The sequence below is a fragment of the Lutjanus erythropterus genome, chromosome 23, assembly GCF_056507025.1.
Source record: "Lutjanus erythropterus isolate fLutEry1 chromosome 23, fLutEry1.hap2, whole genome shotgun sequence".
Classification (NCBI taxonomy): Eukaryota; Metazoa; Chordata; class Actinopteri; order Lutjaniformes; family Lutjanidae; genus Lutjanus; species Lutjanus erythropterus.
Window position 1 is genome coordinate 1,371,175 of NC_139339.1, and position 17,385 is coordinate 1,388,559.

Sequence of the window (17,385 nt, forward strand, 5' to 3'; positions counted from 1 at the left end):
GAGAGAGAGAGAGAGAGAGAGAGGGAGAGAGAGAGGGAGGGAGGGAGAGAGAGAGAGAGGAAAAAAACGTCTCCGTTTCACACACACACACTGAAAACACACCTCCCGTGCTTCCTTTTTCTCCGCCCACCAAACACACACACACACACACACACACAGAGAGGCCGTCTGTCCAATCAGAGAGCGTGTTTACCTGCTGAATGTAAAACTACATGGTTACATACAAATATATAAATATAAATTTTATTCTGTATCCTCTGGAATAACATTTAATAAAGCAGCAATAACACAAAGTAAAAGTACTCATTCAGAATCAGAGTAAATGATGTTACTGGATTACATTTAGTGTTGCTGTGATGTTGATGCTGGTAAATGTTTTAACTGGGTGTGAATATTCATTTATCTTCAGCTTTTCAACAAATATTAAAATATTACACATTATTCTGGTTTTATTGTACAGCAGTTAAAAAAAAAAAAAAATGAAGATACTTCGTATCATTTCTACATTACTGGTATTATTATTTAACTGCAGCTCCAGTCCTAAATTATTAGTATTATTTCAGATGGTTTTGGCTATATTTGTGAATATGTTATGGAAATAAAGTTGTAATTTTGAGGAAAAACATGTTGCATTTCTTTTAACCTAATAAAAAAAAACACTGACAAACTCACAGTTCCTCAACAACTAAATATTTTGAAATGTAATTATGACAGAAGTCGTAGTTGAAAGGTCGTCATTTTACAAGAAAACCTCTTATAAGATAAAGTTGTAATTTTACAAGATTAAGTGAATATTTCAAAGTCAACATAAAGCTGAAATTTAAAAAGTTATAACAGCTCATGAAAGTTAGTTTTACCAGAAAAATCTATATTTTTAAGTCTATAACTGAATATTCAAGAAAAGAGAATAAACTTTTTTGTAAAACGGCAATTTATGTATTAAAACTGTAGTTTTATTTTAAAACTTAAAATCTTACACCTTTCTCCTTATGACAAAAAGCTTTGTAAATATTAATTTACGTTATTGTACTTTACTGTATGTTCACTGTATAATTAACATCTGGATCTTAATGTTGACCTTCAAAAGCAAAATCACATATTCAGTGTCTCACAAACTGTAAAAAGTTTGAATCTGTTTGTTCAAAGTCTTGAATGAAATAATTAGATTCCAGACTCCGTGTCAGGTTCGTAAAACGTTTTATAATTTCTGTAAGTAAAAATTACATATTTACACAACAGAGTGAGCAACTAGAAAACAACTGTAACATCTGAACACAAGTACAAACAACAACAACTGAAAAACATCTCACTGCATAACAATAAAATATAGAATAAAAGATCAAACTGTACCAAGTTTAATTTAAAAACAGTTGAGGTTAAGGCGTTTAACGGAACAGAGATCAACACTGTTCTAAAGCCAGTGTTGACTAATGCTTCATGTTAACTGTAGTTTTCATGTTACCTGCTCAGGTGTGACAATCTACCAAAACACTGTGGACACATTCTCATGTCCAACAGAACATAAATAAATTGAGATGTGTGTGTGTGTGTGTGTGTGTGTGTGTGTGTGTGTATGTGTGATGAGGTAAATGTGTTGTACAAGTTCACATTGTCCATGTCGGGGCACCGTTTCCGGGTCACCCCCCTCACATTAGAGTTGGTTCAGTCCAAGCTGCTTCAGGAAGTGTCCACTGGAGCTGCAGGGGGTTAAAACAGCAAACAATAAACAAATAAACAACAACCAATCAGCATCATCCTGGGTCATATGACAATTTTATTAAGCAATAATGAAGATAATTTTGTTAATTCATGATAATAAATTAAAGCATCAAAGTATTTCTTTCATAAATCTACATTCTTATGATTTAACTAGAAGACATCAAGATATTTGGAGTGTGCCTCATACTTGGTTAGCGTCCCGATGCTAATATCATCAGTACTAAGTGAATTAATAGCAGTAGCTGTAATTCATCGAGGCCCAGCTCAAGTTTCCTGCTAACAAACAGGCTGCTAGGGGCTTTTATTTTGGAAAAAGAAGCCTCATCCTGATCTTACTGCCTGGGGTTTTAACTTTAAAATAAATACATCAATAAATAAGAAAAATAAAAACAATAAAATCAGTAAAAACCCATTCCTAGTTTCTGGAGCTTTTACTTTGAAAAACAGCATCATTCTGAACTCCCTATTAAGATACAGTTACTGTCTGGGGCTTTTATTTTGAAAATCTGCCTCATCTTGACGTTCCTTTTAAAACACAGTTACTCTAAGGAGCTTTAATTTGAAACAACTATGTTCACCCCTAGTTTCCTGTTAAGATACAGTCACTGTCTAGGGGTTTTATTTTGAAAAAAACTAGGTACACCCATAGTTTTGTGTAAAGATACAGTAAGTATTTTATTTTGAAAGTTTCAGAAACATTTGAATTGATTTAATTATTATTACAACTCAAGACTTGATGACATCATTCACTTACATCAGCACTCGGATTTATTTACCTTCTGTTGTCGCCTCCTCTTTCTGTTCCTCCTCTTCCTCTCCTCTGTCAGTCTCTCCCCTCTCCTCCCCCTCCTCTCCTCCGTCCGTCCTCCTCCTCTCCTTCACCTGACCAATGCGTCTCTTCACCTCCTGCAGTAGCTCCTCCCTCCTCATCTTCTCCCTCCAGCGCTCCGCCCGTTGAGCCTCCTCCTTCTCCTTCTCCTCCAGCAGCGAGCGCAGGAAGGCGGCGCTCACCACCTCCTCGCCCTCCCCGACCAGGTAGGCGTTCTTGAAGCGGTTGTACAGCATGGAGGCCTTGTCCATGATGGCCTGGTTCGCTCTGTAGTACCGCATCTAAAAAAAGAAGAAGAACACGGGTAAACATGAAGCTCTTTATGTTCCACAGGCTACACTCTCAGAAATAAGGGTTCCAAAAGGGTTCTTCCTGAAGGCCTGTGGTTCTACCCAGAACAATTTGCTTCTGAGGAACCCTTTTTTGGAAGAAATCGTTTGTCAATGGTTCTTTTTAAGACGATGGGTTCCATTAAGAACCCTTTTCATCCAAAGAGCATTTTTATAAGAAAAAATTCTTCAAGGTTTGTTGAAATAATTGAAGAACTCTTTCATCAACAGTTTGTCAGGGGTTCTTTGTACCATAATACAGAACGGTTCTTGATAGAACCCCTTGGGTTGATTCTAGATAAAACCCTTGGAATATAAAAATGTTCTCAATAGAATCCCCTGGTTTGATTCTTGTCAGCACCCTTACAAGGGTAGAAGTGTTCTGGACAGAACCTCCACAGAAGGTTGTAAGCGGAACCACTGCACCATAAAAGGGTTCTCTTTGGAACCTCTTACTGAGGGGTTCTAGGTGATGATTCTAGGTATAAGCCTTTGTGTTGGGTTCTCGGTGGAGCTCTCTGAAAAGGTTTCTAACAGGAACCAAAAATGGTTTTCCTATGGGGAGAAGCTGAAGAACCCTGCATGGTTCCAGCTAGAACCTTTATTTCTGTCTGCGACACGTTGCCGTGGAAATAAAGCTTTGACTGATTGGTTGCGTACCTTTCTCAGGGTGGCGACGAGCTCGCTGTGTCTCTGGACGTGTTTAGACGTCACGTAGACCATACTGAGCTGATCCAACGCCATCAGACACTTCCTGATGTCCTGGAGGACGGAAAGACACGAAGACATCAACTCTAATCATGTTTCAAAAATTGATCTCTGACAGGCTGATCAATTTATTTACCTTTAAAACTGTGTTTGTCATTTGAAAAATAGGTCCAATCATGTGAGAACAGGTGGAACACACGGACGTCCGTCCGTGTGTTCCACCTGTTCTCACATGACTGGACCTATTTTTCAACTAGAGATCGATCTAGCAATAATTTTTAATATTTATTGATTAGTTGTTTGATCCATAAGATTGTGTAAATGTCTCTTACGGGGTTGTCCGTCTTCAGAGAAATCCTGATGTCTCCGTGGATCCTGTGCAGGGTCGAGTCCGTCAGCGTCATGCTCGAGCTCTTCCTCGCCTTCCCTCCGTCCGACGAACCGCCCCTCGTCTTGCTCTCGTCTTCTGCGCTCGTCGTCCCGTCGGCTTTCGACTGTCCTCGCGGAGCCTCTGCCGACGTCTCTGCGCTTTCCGTCGCCGCTCCGTCGCTTTTCTTTTCGTCCGCCGCTGCCTTCTTCGGCTGTTTCGTCTCTTCGGCGGGCTTTCGCTCAGGCTCTGCGCCCGTTTTCTTCGTCAGTTCGGCGGCGGTGTTGTCCTTCTCGTGTGATTCTCTGTCCAGTTTTTCGTTTTCTTCTCTCTTTTTCTGTTCCCTAGTCGTCCTTCTGTCCACCTCACTTTCGCTCTTCTTCTCTTGCAATTTCAACGTCAGTTTCTGCGCTTTCTGCTCCTTTTCGCTCTTTTTTAGCGAAGTCTCCTGTTCCGCCTTGTTCTTTTTGTCCTCCACTACCTCCTTCACACTCTTGTCTTTTCTGTCCTCCGTCCCTGCTCTCGTTCTTTCCGACCTTCTCTCCGCCTCTGCACTTTTTTCCGTCTTTTTATCTTCAGATGTCTTTGCTTCAGCGGTCCCTTTCTTGTCTTCTACCTTGCTGCTGTCCTTCTGTTCATCTGTTACACTCTTGTCTTTTCTGTCCTCTGTCCCTGCTCTCGTTCTTTCAGACTTTCTCTCGGCTTCTGCACTTTTTTCCGTCTTTTTATCTTCAGATGTCTTCTCTTCAGCGCTCCCTTGCTTCTCTCTCTCCGTCTCCGTCGTCTTTTCTGAACTCTTTTTCTTGTCCTGCTCTACTTGCGTTACATCCTTGTCTTTTTTGTCCTCTGTCCCTGCTCTCGTTCTTTCAGACTTTCTCTCGGCTTCTGCACTTTTGGCCCCCTTTCTGTCTTGAGATTTTGTCACTTCAGTGCTCTCGCCCCTCTCTCTCTCTGTCTCCTTTGTCTTTTCTACACTATTTTTGTCTTCCACCTTGTCCTGCTCTGCCTCTCTTACATCCTTGTCTTTTCTGTCCTCTGTCCCTGCTCTTGTTCTTTCAGACTTTCTCTCAACTTCTGCACTTTTTTCCGTCTTTCTCTCTTCAGATGTCTTCTCTTCGGTGCCCGCTCTCTTGTCTCTCTCTAGTTCAGTCTTTTCTGAACTGTCATTATTGTCTTCTGCCTTGTTGCTGTCCCGCCCTACCTGTGTCACATCCTTGTCTTGTTTGTCCTCTGTCCCTGCTCTCAGTCTTTCAGACCTTCTCTCCACTTCTGCACTTTTCTCCTTCTTTCTATCTTCAGATTTCTTCTCTTCGGTGCTCCCTCTGTCCTTTGTCTTTTCTGAACTCTTTTTCTTGTCCTCTACCTTGTCCTGCTCTACCTGCACTACCTTCTTGTCTTTTTTGTCCTCTGTCCCTGCTTTTGTTCTTTCAGACTTTCTCTCAACTTCTGCAGTTTTTTCCATCTTTCCATCTTCAGATTTCTTTTCTTCAGCACTTCCTCTCTTCTCCTTTTCTGTCTCTTGTGTCTTTTCTGAACTCCTTTTCTTGTCCTCTACCTTGTCCTGCTCTACCTCTGTTACATCCTTGTCTTTTTTGTTCTCTGTCCTTGTCCTCGTTCTTTCAGACTTTCTCTCAACTTCAGCACTTTTTTCCATCTTTTCTTCAACGCTCCCTCTTTTTGCCTCCTTCACCTTTTCTGATGTCTTCTTGTCCTCTACCTTGCTGTTGTCCTGCTCTACATCCTTGTCTTTTCTGTCCTCTGTTCCTGCTCTTGTTCTTTCAGACCTTCTTTCCACTTCTGCACTTTTCTCCTGCTTTCTATCTTCAGATTTCTTCTCTTCGGCGCTCCCTCTCTTCTCTCTCTCTGTCTCCTTCGTCCTCTCCGAACTCTTTTTCTTGTCCTCTACCTTGTCTTCTCTCCTCTTCTTGTCCTCCTCCGCTGCCGGCGCAGTCGTTCCTCCCATCGTCTTCACCTGAATCTTTGTTCCCTGTCCAGCTGTTGCCTTCACAATCTTCCCGATAATTTTTCTCTCGCTCTTCTTGTCTTCGTCTTTCAGCTTCGTCTCATCGCTCCTTGTGTCCTCTCCTTTCTTCTCTTTCGTTGTATTGTCTTCCTTCTCTCTGGTCTTCACTTCTTCCGTCTTCTTTTCCTGCTCTGTCTTCTGTACGTCCTTATTAACCTCCTTTTTCTTCTCTGCTGCAGTCTTTTGGCTGGACATCTTCAGCTCTCCCTTTTCGTCTTTTTTAGCACTTTCTTTTTGTTTTTCTTTTTTGTCCTCCTCCTTCTCTAACATTTTGTTCCCGATGAAGGTTTTGATGCCTGATTTCTTGCTGACTGTTGATTCTCTGAAGCTCTTCTTTGCTCCATCCTCGATTTTCCTGACGAGTGTTAAAAATAAACATTTAGTTTAGTCCCTTCAAAACTTCAACAAACATTAAACGTGTGTGTAAAGGTGTATTTCTTACTGGGAGCTCTTCATCGCCTCCCTCCTCCTCAGTCCTCGGCCGTCCTTCAGCAGACCTCGCAGAGATCTGAACAAATTCTCTCTCTTGGCTGCCAGATCATCGTGCTGTCGCTGCTCACAAACAAACAACAAAATCTTCTGAAAAATCTGAAATATTTTCGAGCTCAGTAAACAGATAATATCTGACTGCGTGTGATCAAAGAAGAGTTGGTAAATTTACCTCCTTCTCCACAGAACCTCCTCCTTTCTCCTTATCTCCCTCCTTCTCTTTCACTCTCTCTACTTTTTTTCCTTCCTCAGCAGCATCCTTTGTTTTCTTCCTCTCCTCCTCTTTCTCCGCTCTCCTCGTCTTCGTCCCTTCAGTTCTCGCCTCCTCCGTCACTTTTTTCTTCACCTCGTCTTTTTGCGCCTCCTTCTCGTCCCTCCTCCTCTTTGTTCCTCGGCTCTCCTCTCTTCCCCCCGTCACATCCTTCTTCGTTTTCATCTGCGTCTCCATTTCTCCTGTTCTTTTTCTCCCTTCACTCCCCGACCTTGTTTCTCTCCTCGTCCTCTCCTCTTTCTTCTTCTCCTCCTCTTTCTCTGCTCTCCTCGTCTTCATCCCTCGGCTCTCTGCCGACTCCTTGTCCTCTTTATTCTCTGTCTTTGTTTCCACACCATCATCCTGCTTCGTTTTCTTCTGGTTCACCTCCTCTTCTCCTTCCTTCTCATCTTTTCTTTTTGTTTCTTTGCTCTCTGATGTCATCTTCTCTTTCATCATCACTTCTTTCTTTCCCTCCACACCTTCACCCTGCTTTGTTTCCTTCTGTTTCTCCTCTTCCTCTTTCTTTCTTTTCACTCCTTGGTCCTCTGATGTTGTCTTCTCTTCTTTCCTTCCGTCACTGTCGTCCTGGTTTGTCTTTTTCTGAACCTCCTGCTCTTCATCCTTCTCTTCTCTCCTCCTCTTCACTCCTCGGCTCTCTGATATCGTCCTCTCTTCCTTCTCTTCCTCAGTCGTCTTCTTCTCCTGGTCTTTCTTGGACAGCTGTGTTGGAGCAGACTTTGGTTCGGTGGTTTTCAGTTTCTTGCTGACTGTTTGGGGAAACAAAAAAACCTCAGTTGGTCGATAGATCCTGAAAATAAGCGATTGATTGAATTTGATTATTAGTTACCTGGAGTGGTGGCAGCAGGACCAGCAGGCGTCCTCTTCTTGTGCTGCTCCTCATCAACCTGAAACAAAAACAGAAATTCACTGGTAAAATTAACGATCAACAATAATCATACTCAGAAAATCTTCTTCAGCTTGTCCTCGTAGGAAAACCATTTTTGGTTCCTGTTAGGAAAAAACTGTGAACCCTTTAAATGTTTCAGCTGATAGGAGTCGAGTTCAGTTGCTGCTGATGAAAACGTGGCACTGTCTGATTTTGCTGCTTTTACGCAACAATATTGTGGAACTTTTATCCTGAAGAATTACAGGAAATGAAATGTGGTTAACCAGCGTTTGACTGAAGACACACCAGCTGTAAATCTCTGCTCCTCTAAGAAACTCCATGTTGAGAATAAAATCATTCCCTTTCCTTTGCCGTGTTCTTTTTTTTTTTTTTTTAACCACGTCAGCATCTGTTTTTAAAGCAGTGCTCGCTCGCTCGCTCGCTCGCTCGCTCGCTCTTGAGGACGGCGATGAACAAATCTGAAGAAATATCTCATTGCAACTGATATTGCAACTGCAATAAGATTTGCAATATTACAGGCAATGACAGTTTTTACATCATTACTCTCATTTTCATTGAAAAACATACTAAAGGTCTGATTTTTGACTCATTAAATCCAAACGAGTTGACAAATCAAAATTCCTTTGATCAGCTTTAGATCAGTAAAGTCTGCCGACTCATTTTTGTGCTGATTGGCCCAACGGTCTCAGACGAGTTTGCAAAACCAGGATTTTGGTAAAACTTAAGGGAAAGTCATAAAAGCTGACATTTTTAAAGCAGAAGACTAATTGAGAAAAGATGCAGATGAACTGAATGATTAAAATGTTGAAGGAATTTTCAGCCAATACCAAGCTGTTTTCAAGATAAATGCAAAAATCTAATCTTGATTGTTATAGCACCACCTTGAGGTCAGTGAGTGTCATTTTTGTTGCCTGAGCAATTTGGTGAATTTTTGTCTTTCGGTTTTTGCTGCTGGAACACTTTTAGCTGAGAAAAATAAGAAAAAGAATCTGATAAAAAAAACAATAAGGGTCTGCAGTGAGAGATGCAACATGAACAATAATATTTACAAAAAAACAACAACATGGAATTACAGTGTTACTAGTAATATTAGGTATTTTTTGCAGGATGGGTGAGTGATATTCTGACGGTATTTTTACCTTGGACTCTGCCTCTTTGCTCCTGGTTCTGACGGGACTTGTAGCCTCCTCAGCGTCTGCAGCGGTGGATGCTGATGATGTTTCAGTCTCCTCAGGAGCTGGTTTGGAGTCTGTTTCCTCCTCAGCTGTACCTTTACTTGCTGTTGTTTCAGCTGCAGGTTCACGGTCTGCAGCGTCTGTGTCGCTCTGTTTGTTAGCAGCAGCTTCAGAGGATTTGGAAGGAGTTTTTGTTTTTGCTGCCGCCTGAGGACGCAAAAAGTAACAGAAAACAGAATGAAGAAATGAATCTAAGTTTATTTTTTTAACCAAACATCCCAAACCGTCGTACCTCCTTCTTATTCTCTGCAGAGGTGACATCAGCAGCAGTTTCACTTCTCCGTCCAGCAGACGGGCCACCAGCAGCTGATCTCCTGCTTCTTGTATTGGCAGCCGCCTCGGACACGTCAGTCGCGGTTAAAGTCTGTCTGGAGTCTGTTGTTTTCTCCGGAGCAGATCGTAACGAGGCTCTCGTAGGAGTTTTAGCAGCAGCAGCAGGTACCTTCTCACCTCTGCCAGCAGCAGATTTACCATCAGGCTTTGCAGGGGCAGATTTACTGGGAGTTGATTTGCTGGGGGCAGTTTTGGTCACCTGTTTAGCAGGTGTAGCTTTAGAGGCAGAGGAAGTCGGTTTAGCAGGAGGACTTTGTCTGTTGTTCTGTGTTGGTACCTGCAGAAACAACAGAACAGAGAACATCTATTAGAACCAGAATCTGTCCATGAATTAAATAACTAGGTATGTCTGATGATACTGGAACATCAACTGTATCAGATAATTAAAGCTTTTAAATTAAATATCAGTTTCATTCAGAAATGAATTAATGAATTTCTGCGTCAGGAGACTATGAATTGAACTGCCCTTCCTAAAGGAATAGTTCACCAAAAAATGAAAATTTAGTCATAATCTGCTGACTCTCTCGCAGATTGAGGGTTTTTCTACCTGAATTATGACACTTTGACTTCCTCTGACTGTGGAAATCTGACATTAATATTGAATATTGATACTGAAATATCAATATTCCTATATGCAGTGTTGTAAACTCTACTGCTGAGTCTGTTTATGTTGCATATATTGTTCTATTTTTATATCTCCACCTGTTTATATTATTCCAGTTTTTATATTTCCCACTGTTTTAAACTGTCCCTATTTTTTGTTTCCTCTGTTTTAAAATGTTCTTATCTTTTATATTTGTTTTTAAATTGAAGCTCTTTTCTATTGTATTATTCTCTCTGCTGCAGATTTCCCTGTTGTGGGACTAATAAAGGATTATCTCATCTTATCTTAAGACGTTCTCTCTGTCAGCTGATGGAGGATTCAGTCTGAGGCTGAATCAAAAAGAACAAATTGTTGAATATTTGTATCGAGCAACCAAATCTGATTAAATATTTTGAGGTCAGCTCTAAAAACAGCTTGATAACCGTGAGGTTTTGACGCTCTGACACTGACTTTGACTTTGCTCCCGACTCCCGGCGTGTTCTGGATCTCCCACATGCCCTCCGTGAAGCCTTTGATGCGAACGCCGCTGCCGTACTTCATCTTGTTCCCGACATACGGAACGACGTTCTCTGGAGGGAGGTGACCTCTGGGGGGAGAAGCAGAAAGCAATCAGAGATCAATCGATGCTTTAGAAGGGAAGCGCTGTCACTGATCAGCTGAGTGTGTACGTACATCTGATGGGTCCCGAAGAAGAAGACGGGGACTCGCTTCTTGTATCCGTTCTCTGACTTACACACCTGAAAACCCACGAACAATTTTTACATGAACCATCAGAACATTAATATATTTATAAAAAATGTGTGTGTGTGTGTGTGTGTGTGTGTGTGTGTGTGTGTGTGTGTGTGTACCCTGGCAGGCCAGTGAGGGAAGCCCTTCATCTTGGCGAACACCAGGTCTCCTGGTTTGAACTGGTCTCCAGGTTTCCCGGGCATCCTGCTGCTTCAGACCTCGACTACAGGGGGAACTGAACGCAGCTGAAAGAGAACAGAGACGGTCGGGTTCTCCTCGTGTCCATCAGTGTGTCTGACGGCCGCTGTCACTTACTCACAGTCTGAAAAAATAAGGCACTGACTGGGCCTTTAAAGGGACAGTTCATATCTTTTGAAGTGTGGTTGTATGAGGTAATTTATTTGTCATCCGGAAATGAATCTTGTCAATTGAAAAACAGGTGGAGGCCATGGACGTACCTTATTTATCAACTTGTGATCAATCTGGCAGCAATTTTTTCACTAACTGATTAGTTCTTTGGTTCGTAAAATGTCATAAAATATTGATCAGTGTTTCTCGAACTCCAAGACATTCAGTTTACTGTCAGAAAGGAGTAAAGAAACCAGAAAATATTCACATTTAAGCAGAAATTAGAGAATCTTGGACAATTTCTTTCTTAAAAAAAGATCCAAACTGATTGACTCAATCGATTATCAAAACAGTTGGCAATTTATTTAATAGCTGACGACCGGTTGATTGATCGACAAAGTATTGCAGTTTTCGTGCAGATCACCACAAAAGATCGACCTTTAACATAATTATGTAAACATTTTAATTCCCTCCAATATTGCAAATCATATCACAACTGCAGTATCAGTAAAAATAAGATTGTTCAGCCCTATTTGTAACCCAATGGATTAATAATTATTAATTACTAATATAGCCATGTAAATTGTATTTGGTAAGTAATTTGACCCCAACCTACTAATGACACATTTAACTGACATCTTAGGTTGACAAATATAATAATGACTAAACAAACAAACCAGTTAAAGTCATGGATCATGGCCATAATGAATCATTTCACTCTAAATTTAACCAGTAAACTCTCATTTGAAATTCAAAATACATCTGCAACCGTTATCCTGCTCTGTTAACGTATATATATATATATATATATGTTATTTACATAGAGACCAGAGGAACCAAAGACATGTACTTGACTTAAATGCGACTCAAACGGATTCTCTGTTCATTTTAAACCGTTTTTTTCATCTTTACTGTTAATTTTTCTGCTGTTACACACAGTAACGTTAAATTAACAGAATCTAACGGCTTCGATCCAAAGTGAAACCGGGTCTGTTCGGTGTGAACATCCTGTTTAAACAGCTGTGTGTAAAGTGTAAACTGCAGTTTCACTCGGTAGTTTCGTTTTGAGCAGCACGTTTACTCATTGTTTACAAATACAGCCTGTTAGCACTGAAGCTAACTGAGCTAGCTGCTCTAACAGCAGGATTCAAACCGTTTATTTTACCAGCTGTGTCTCTAACGGGACGGTAACGGACTCATACTCACCGAAAACACGACGATAAACTTCTGACAACGCAGATTAACACCGCGGTGTTTCCTGGCTTCAACAGGAGGCTGCTTCTTCTTGTTACTAAGCTACAGCTGCATGCACGTCGCCATGTTGCCAGAGGAACTGCTGTCACGTGACGTTCCACGCTTTCCCGCCTCCTGTTGGACTGTACCACTGAGCCGACTGTACCACATCGGGGGAAAACGCAAAGAAAATATTTTTTTTTTGCGCGAAAATAATTTACATTTAATACGGCAGAATGTTTTTTAGGTATTTTAAAATATTTTTTGATGTATTGCCTTTCTATAACAGCAACTATTGTTGTATAACTTTTGAAGGACATTTCTACCAGCTGTTGTTACATCTTTTACGTAACTTTTTGCCTTCTGACGTCTTGTTACATCTTTTGTTTTTTGTCTTATATCTTTTTCATCTTATGTTTTTTATTTTTATTTTTTTTATGTATTTTTTTTATTTTGCTACGTCTATAACATTTTTTTGTCTTCTGTTTTCTTATGTCTTGTTATGTCTTTTACATAATTTCTTGGTCTTCTTACAGCTTTTTTTTCTTTGTATGTCTTTTACGTTGTCTTGTGTTTTGAGTGTTATGTCTTTTACATCACTTTTTCAGTAACTGACTATATTACAAAGTAATCTGATCCAACCCTGAACTTAAAGAATCTTACCTAATGTATACGTCACAACAAAACAAAAATGTGTGTTGCAGCGATTCATCGAATAATTGATATTAAACTACTAAATTAATCTGCAACAACTTTGATAATCAGTTAATCGTCTTGAGCCATATTTTGGGATCAAAACAAGACATTTGAGGACGTTATCTTGGACTCTGGAAAACAGTGACCAACATTTTTCACCATTTTCTGACATTTTATGGTCTAAACAACTGATAGGTGATGGAAATAATCATAGTTGTGGCTCTAATAATCAACATTAATCAACAGTACTGTAAATACACCACAGTTAGCCAAAATGCTAGTTTTCATCCATAGTCTGTGGCCAGGTATGAAGTTGGAAACCTTAGCAGTAACTTAAAGTACAATTAATTAAGGATAGTTGTAAAAATTTGCATGGTACTCTTTAAACCCCTTTACATTTCAGGAATAAATTCAAACAAGTTGTGAAACAATTTTAATGTCAAAGAAAAATGTTAAACAAATGCAATTTTTCACAAATATACTCGGCACAACCATTTTTTTCATTTAACAAAAAAGTTCTTGAATGTTTCCTTAACACAAGCAGCCGAACAAGAAGTTTGATTAAATAAAATAGCCCCAAACTGCAAAACTTTCTAGAAAGTCTGAAAGTTTTTGATCCTCTGTTACAAACACATTTGGTCTGTACCAAATAAAGTATGAAGGTCCAATGAGTGAATATTTCTGAAGGAAAGATAACGCACTCCTCTCGGACATTCACTGCTCGTCCCACCACATATTTGTGTTTGTGAGGAAATGAACCTTGTTCTGACAATCCCATTTATAACAAGACCTGCAAGCAGGTTTTAACGGGGTCCAAGCAGCTTGTGACACAGACATTTTTAGATCAGAAAACCAGACGCTAATGACTTGAAAGATTTTTTTGCTTGGACCCCTAAATACAGAGTCAGTGGTGTCCAAAATGAGGTGCCAAGACTGTGGGGATCGGACGTTCAGTTCCTGCTAATGTCCGCCACAGTGATCTCCATGTTCATGTGCTCCAGACATCATGAGGCACTTTGGATAAAAGTCTCCAAGGACTAAGATGTCCAAAGGCACAGTGAGGACACGTCAAACATGAAACAGCTTTTCAATCGCTGCCACTGTCGCTGTCACTGTCGTCCTCCTCTTCCTCTTCCTCCTTCTCCTCTTCCTTGTTTTCCGTCTCCTCTACCAGTCCTGCGAAGAAGTCGTTGTCTCCATGGGCCTTCTTGGTGAGAGACTTCATTCGACCGTCTTTCTTCTTCCTCTTGCGGTATTCGTTGACGGTGGTGTTTGGTAAACTGGAAATGTCCCAGAACTTGATGAGCTGGTCGTGACCGCTGCTGACCAGAAAGCGAGAGTCCCAGGACTTGGCGAGCTCTTCAATGGGTTCGCCGACGTGTTGTCCGATGCAGCCGATGACCCGGTTGGGAAGGAGATTGACAGCTCTAATGGAGGACAGACAGAACGTGTTAGTAACTTCTCATATGGCAAGAAACGCTTAACATCAAATAGGGAGGTCCTGAGGTTATCATGGACCACTGACAAACCAGCTTGGACCATCAAAACACCAACTTGGACTATCGAAAGACCATCATGGACCAGAGTTTGAAGGAACCATCTTATACTATCAAAACATCAGTTTTGACCATTAGACCAGAGCGACCTGTCAAAAACAGCAACAGTCTGCACTGGTCACCCAACTCACCGAATGTAGCCGTCCATGGAGGCGGTGCACATGATGTTGTCCGTGATAGGGGCGATGCAGTCCACCGACTCGGCCTTGAGTGCGAAGCGATCGCTGGTGGCTCCAAATCCGTTCCAGTTAAAGATGTAGATGGTTCCCTCGCTGGAGCCGCAGACCACCTTCTTGCCCTTCTTCATCAGCGCCACCGAGGTCAGATCGCCACTCTGATACTCGGAGAGCAGCTCGAACCTCCGCCTCTTGATGTTGAAGACGCCCATGGTTCCATCACCACTGTATCAGAATATAGCAAATGAAATGAGTGCTTTTTAGCCCAACTTGGCAGCTTGTTGATGTGTTCAAGGACACTTCGACTTGCAAGATTTCAGAGTTGGACACTGATCAGCGTTACAGTCACAAGGTCAGGTCACGGTCAGCCATCGTTTTAAGTATACAAGATTTGTGGGCTAAAACAAGCAGAACACAGGCATGAAAACACTGGAACTCAATAGTTATGACCTGATACTGACAATAAACAGTACTTTGGGAGTATTATTGCCATTATTATTACCTGGCGGTGAGTAGGATCCTCTTGGCCTGGTCCACAGTGATGTCACTGATGTAATCCTCATGGTGTTTCAGATCCATGATGGCCGTCCCCTTCCTCATATCCCACACCTTCACACACAAACAAGATATCAATACAGTTACAGCGTGGGGGTGGAAGATTAGCTTCCTCCATTAAAAAAAAAATACTACTGCATTTCAAATTGAATGACGACCATAAAAGATAATCATTAACATTTCATCAATGTTACTATTCAACAAAACTGGCATGTTGATCATTAGAACACCTGCTAAAACCATGAAAAGATCATCTTAGCTCAGGTGAGACTTTGTTAAACTATTTTAACACCAATTTAGACCAACAAAGTTTATGAAATACCGACTCAGACAAACAAAAGACTTTTCAAACAACAACCTAGACCAGCAAAAACCTAGAAAAGATCTCCTTAGACAAACAAACATCTATAAAATACACACTTAGTTCAATAAAAGTCTATAAAATACCAACCTAAACAAACAAAAGACTAGAAAACATCAACTTTGACCAATCAAAGACAGTTCTGGACCATTAAGAAACCATTTCAGATCTCACAACCAGCTGATGCCGATTCCCTGATAATCTAAATACCTGCTTCTCAAGACCAATACTGATACTACAACAGATTTCACATTTCTAGATTTTAATTAATTGCCGTTTAATAATTATGTTATAAGCTGTAATTTATGCACACCTGAGGGTAAGAAAGACCCACATGTAGTGAGAAAAGCTCTGACTGGACCAACTCTACCTGATATCACCATGACAACAAGAACAAACAACAGATCTGACTGTTCAAATTTCATTTAATATGTATAATAAAGTTTATTAGAGACTTCACATATATTTTGGATGGTAAAGAACATTTAGCCCAAGAATTCAAATGAAATATAATCTGTCAAATCAGGGTGGATATATATCAACTATAATAATATCTGATTTGACAGATTATGTGAAGGCATTTTATTTTTGATTTTGTTTGTTTTTTTCATAAAAAAGTAAATAACTGTTCTTTGTTTTTGTTGTCATGGTGATGTCATGTTATATGGACCATGCTGGACATCATCAGGATGGACCTGGACACAGTATTAAATGAAGGACAGGACTGGTCCAGACCTTGAGTGTCCCCCGGTCGTCTCCGGTCGCCAGGATGTTCTGGTCCACTAGCAGCAGACTGTTGATGGGGGCCTCATGGGCCCCTCTGATCCTGGTGACCAGCTGTCCCCTCTCTGCATCCAACAGGTGGACAGCCTTGTCCCTGGAGACGCTGTACAGCTTCAGTCCGTCCTCAGAGAACCGGACCTGGCGGCAGGACTTCATGTGGTGTCCCGAGGACCACAGCTCGCGGTTCTGTCCCTCTGTGCACGAGTACGAATACGCGTACACGTCCCCGTCCACGTCCCCGCACACCAAGATGTCCCTGCTGGGGTGGAGAGCCACCGTGTTGGCGATCGCCTCCAGCTTGATGTTCTCCGGGGTGTCCCGGATCTTCGGTTCGGGCGGCTCGCCTCCGTCCTCGTCTTCGTCTTCATCCTGGTCCGTGTCTGGGTCCTGACCTGCAGCGTCTGAGTCTGAACGCTCCGGGTCTCTGCCGGTCTCCGGGTCACTGCCGGTCTCTGGGTCTCTGCCGGTCTCCGAGTCTTTGCTAGGAACAGAGTCTTTGCCGGTGTCCGAGTCTATGCTGGTCTCCGGAGCTTCTGTTTTGTCCATTTCTGGAGGATCGGTCACTTCAACGTGTTCTGTGGACGCCGCCATGTTGTTTTCGTTCTGTCTTCTTCTACGCTCAGTAATGGCAGCGTCACTGGCGAAAACGGGTCATACCGCCCCCTACTGAACAGAGACACAACTAAAAGAGTAAATACGTTTAGAAAATGTAAAGATAAGTAAATAAATAACTCGTCCCTTTAAGAAAAAGCAAAAGGGGCAAAGAATAAGGAAAATATTAATATAAAAAAAATACAAAATGCAATAAATAAATATATTTTAACACATATATGAATAAATATATACAGATATAAATGAACAAATAAATGTGGGAAAAAAATCGAAATGCTTATAGGCTGTTTTCTTTTATATTTTGTTATTTGTCTATATATTCACATTCTTTTATTTACTTTCTCTTTATATTTCCACAGTTATTTTCTTATTCTTTTTCAGATTTATTCTAAGAGTCTTACCTAAATCAAATCATATTGCATCTATATTGCATTTCCATCTAGTCATAACATCCACTGAACTATATTTCCCCTTTTTTTTTGTTAACTGCATTTAACAAAAAATGTTGAGCCAGACTGAAAAATGTATACGTATAAGTAT

General features: G+C 41.0%; 2 protein-coding genes across 3 annotated transcripts; both read right to left on the reverse strand.

Annotated features, from left to right (window-relative positions):
- Positions 1 to 1,180: 1,180 nt before the first annotated feature.
- Positions 1,181 to 12,222, reverse strand: psip1b (PC4 and SFRS1 interacting protein 1b). Of its 2 annotated transcripts, none has more exons than XM_084711979.1 (13): positions 12,080 to 12,222; positions 10,645 to 10,770; positions 10,469 to 10,533; positions 10,247 to 10,382; positions 9,092 to 9,469; positions 8,764 to 9,006; positions 7,565 to 7,622; positions 6,637 to 7,484; positions 6,418 to 6,527; positions 3,918 to 6,330; positions 3,538 to 3,639; positions 2,496 to 2,829; positions 1,181 to 1,697 (listed from the first exon to the last, which is right to left on the reverse strand). In XM_084711979.1, the coding sequence occupies exons 2-13, from the start codon at positions 10,726 to 10,728 to the stop codon at positions 1,678 to 1,680; spliced, it is 4,791 nt and encodes a 1,596-aa protein (XP_084568105.1). In that variant the 5' UTR covers positions 10,729 to 10,770; positions 12,080 to 12,222; the 3' UTR covers positions 1,181 to 1,677. The 2 variants fall into 2 exon arrangements, with proteins under 2 accessions (XP_084568105.1, XP_084568106.1); XM_084711980.1 differs by having other exon boundaries at positions 10,645 to 10,873; positions 12,080 to 12,219.
- Positions 12,223 to 13,222: 1,000 nt separating this feature from the next.
- On the reverse strand, positions 13,223 to 16,867 carry wdr55 (WD repeat domain 55). Its single transcript, XM_084712051.1, has 4 exons — positions 16,186 to 16,867; positions 15,037 to 15,143; positions 14,490 to 14,759; positions 13,223 to 14,229 (listed from the first exon to the last, which is right to left on the reverse strand). The coding sequence occupies exons 1-4, from the start codon at positions 16,822 to 16,824 to the stop codon at positions 13,890 to 13,892; spliced, it is 1,356 nt and encodes a 451-aa protein (XP_084568177.1). The 5' UTR covers positions 16,825 to 16,867; the 3' UTR covers positions 13,223 to 13,889.
- Positions 16,868 to 17,385: the final 518 nt, after the last annotated feature.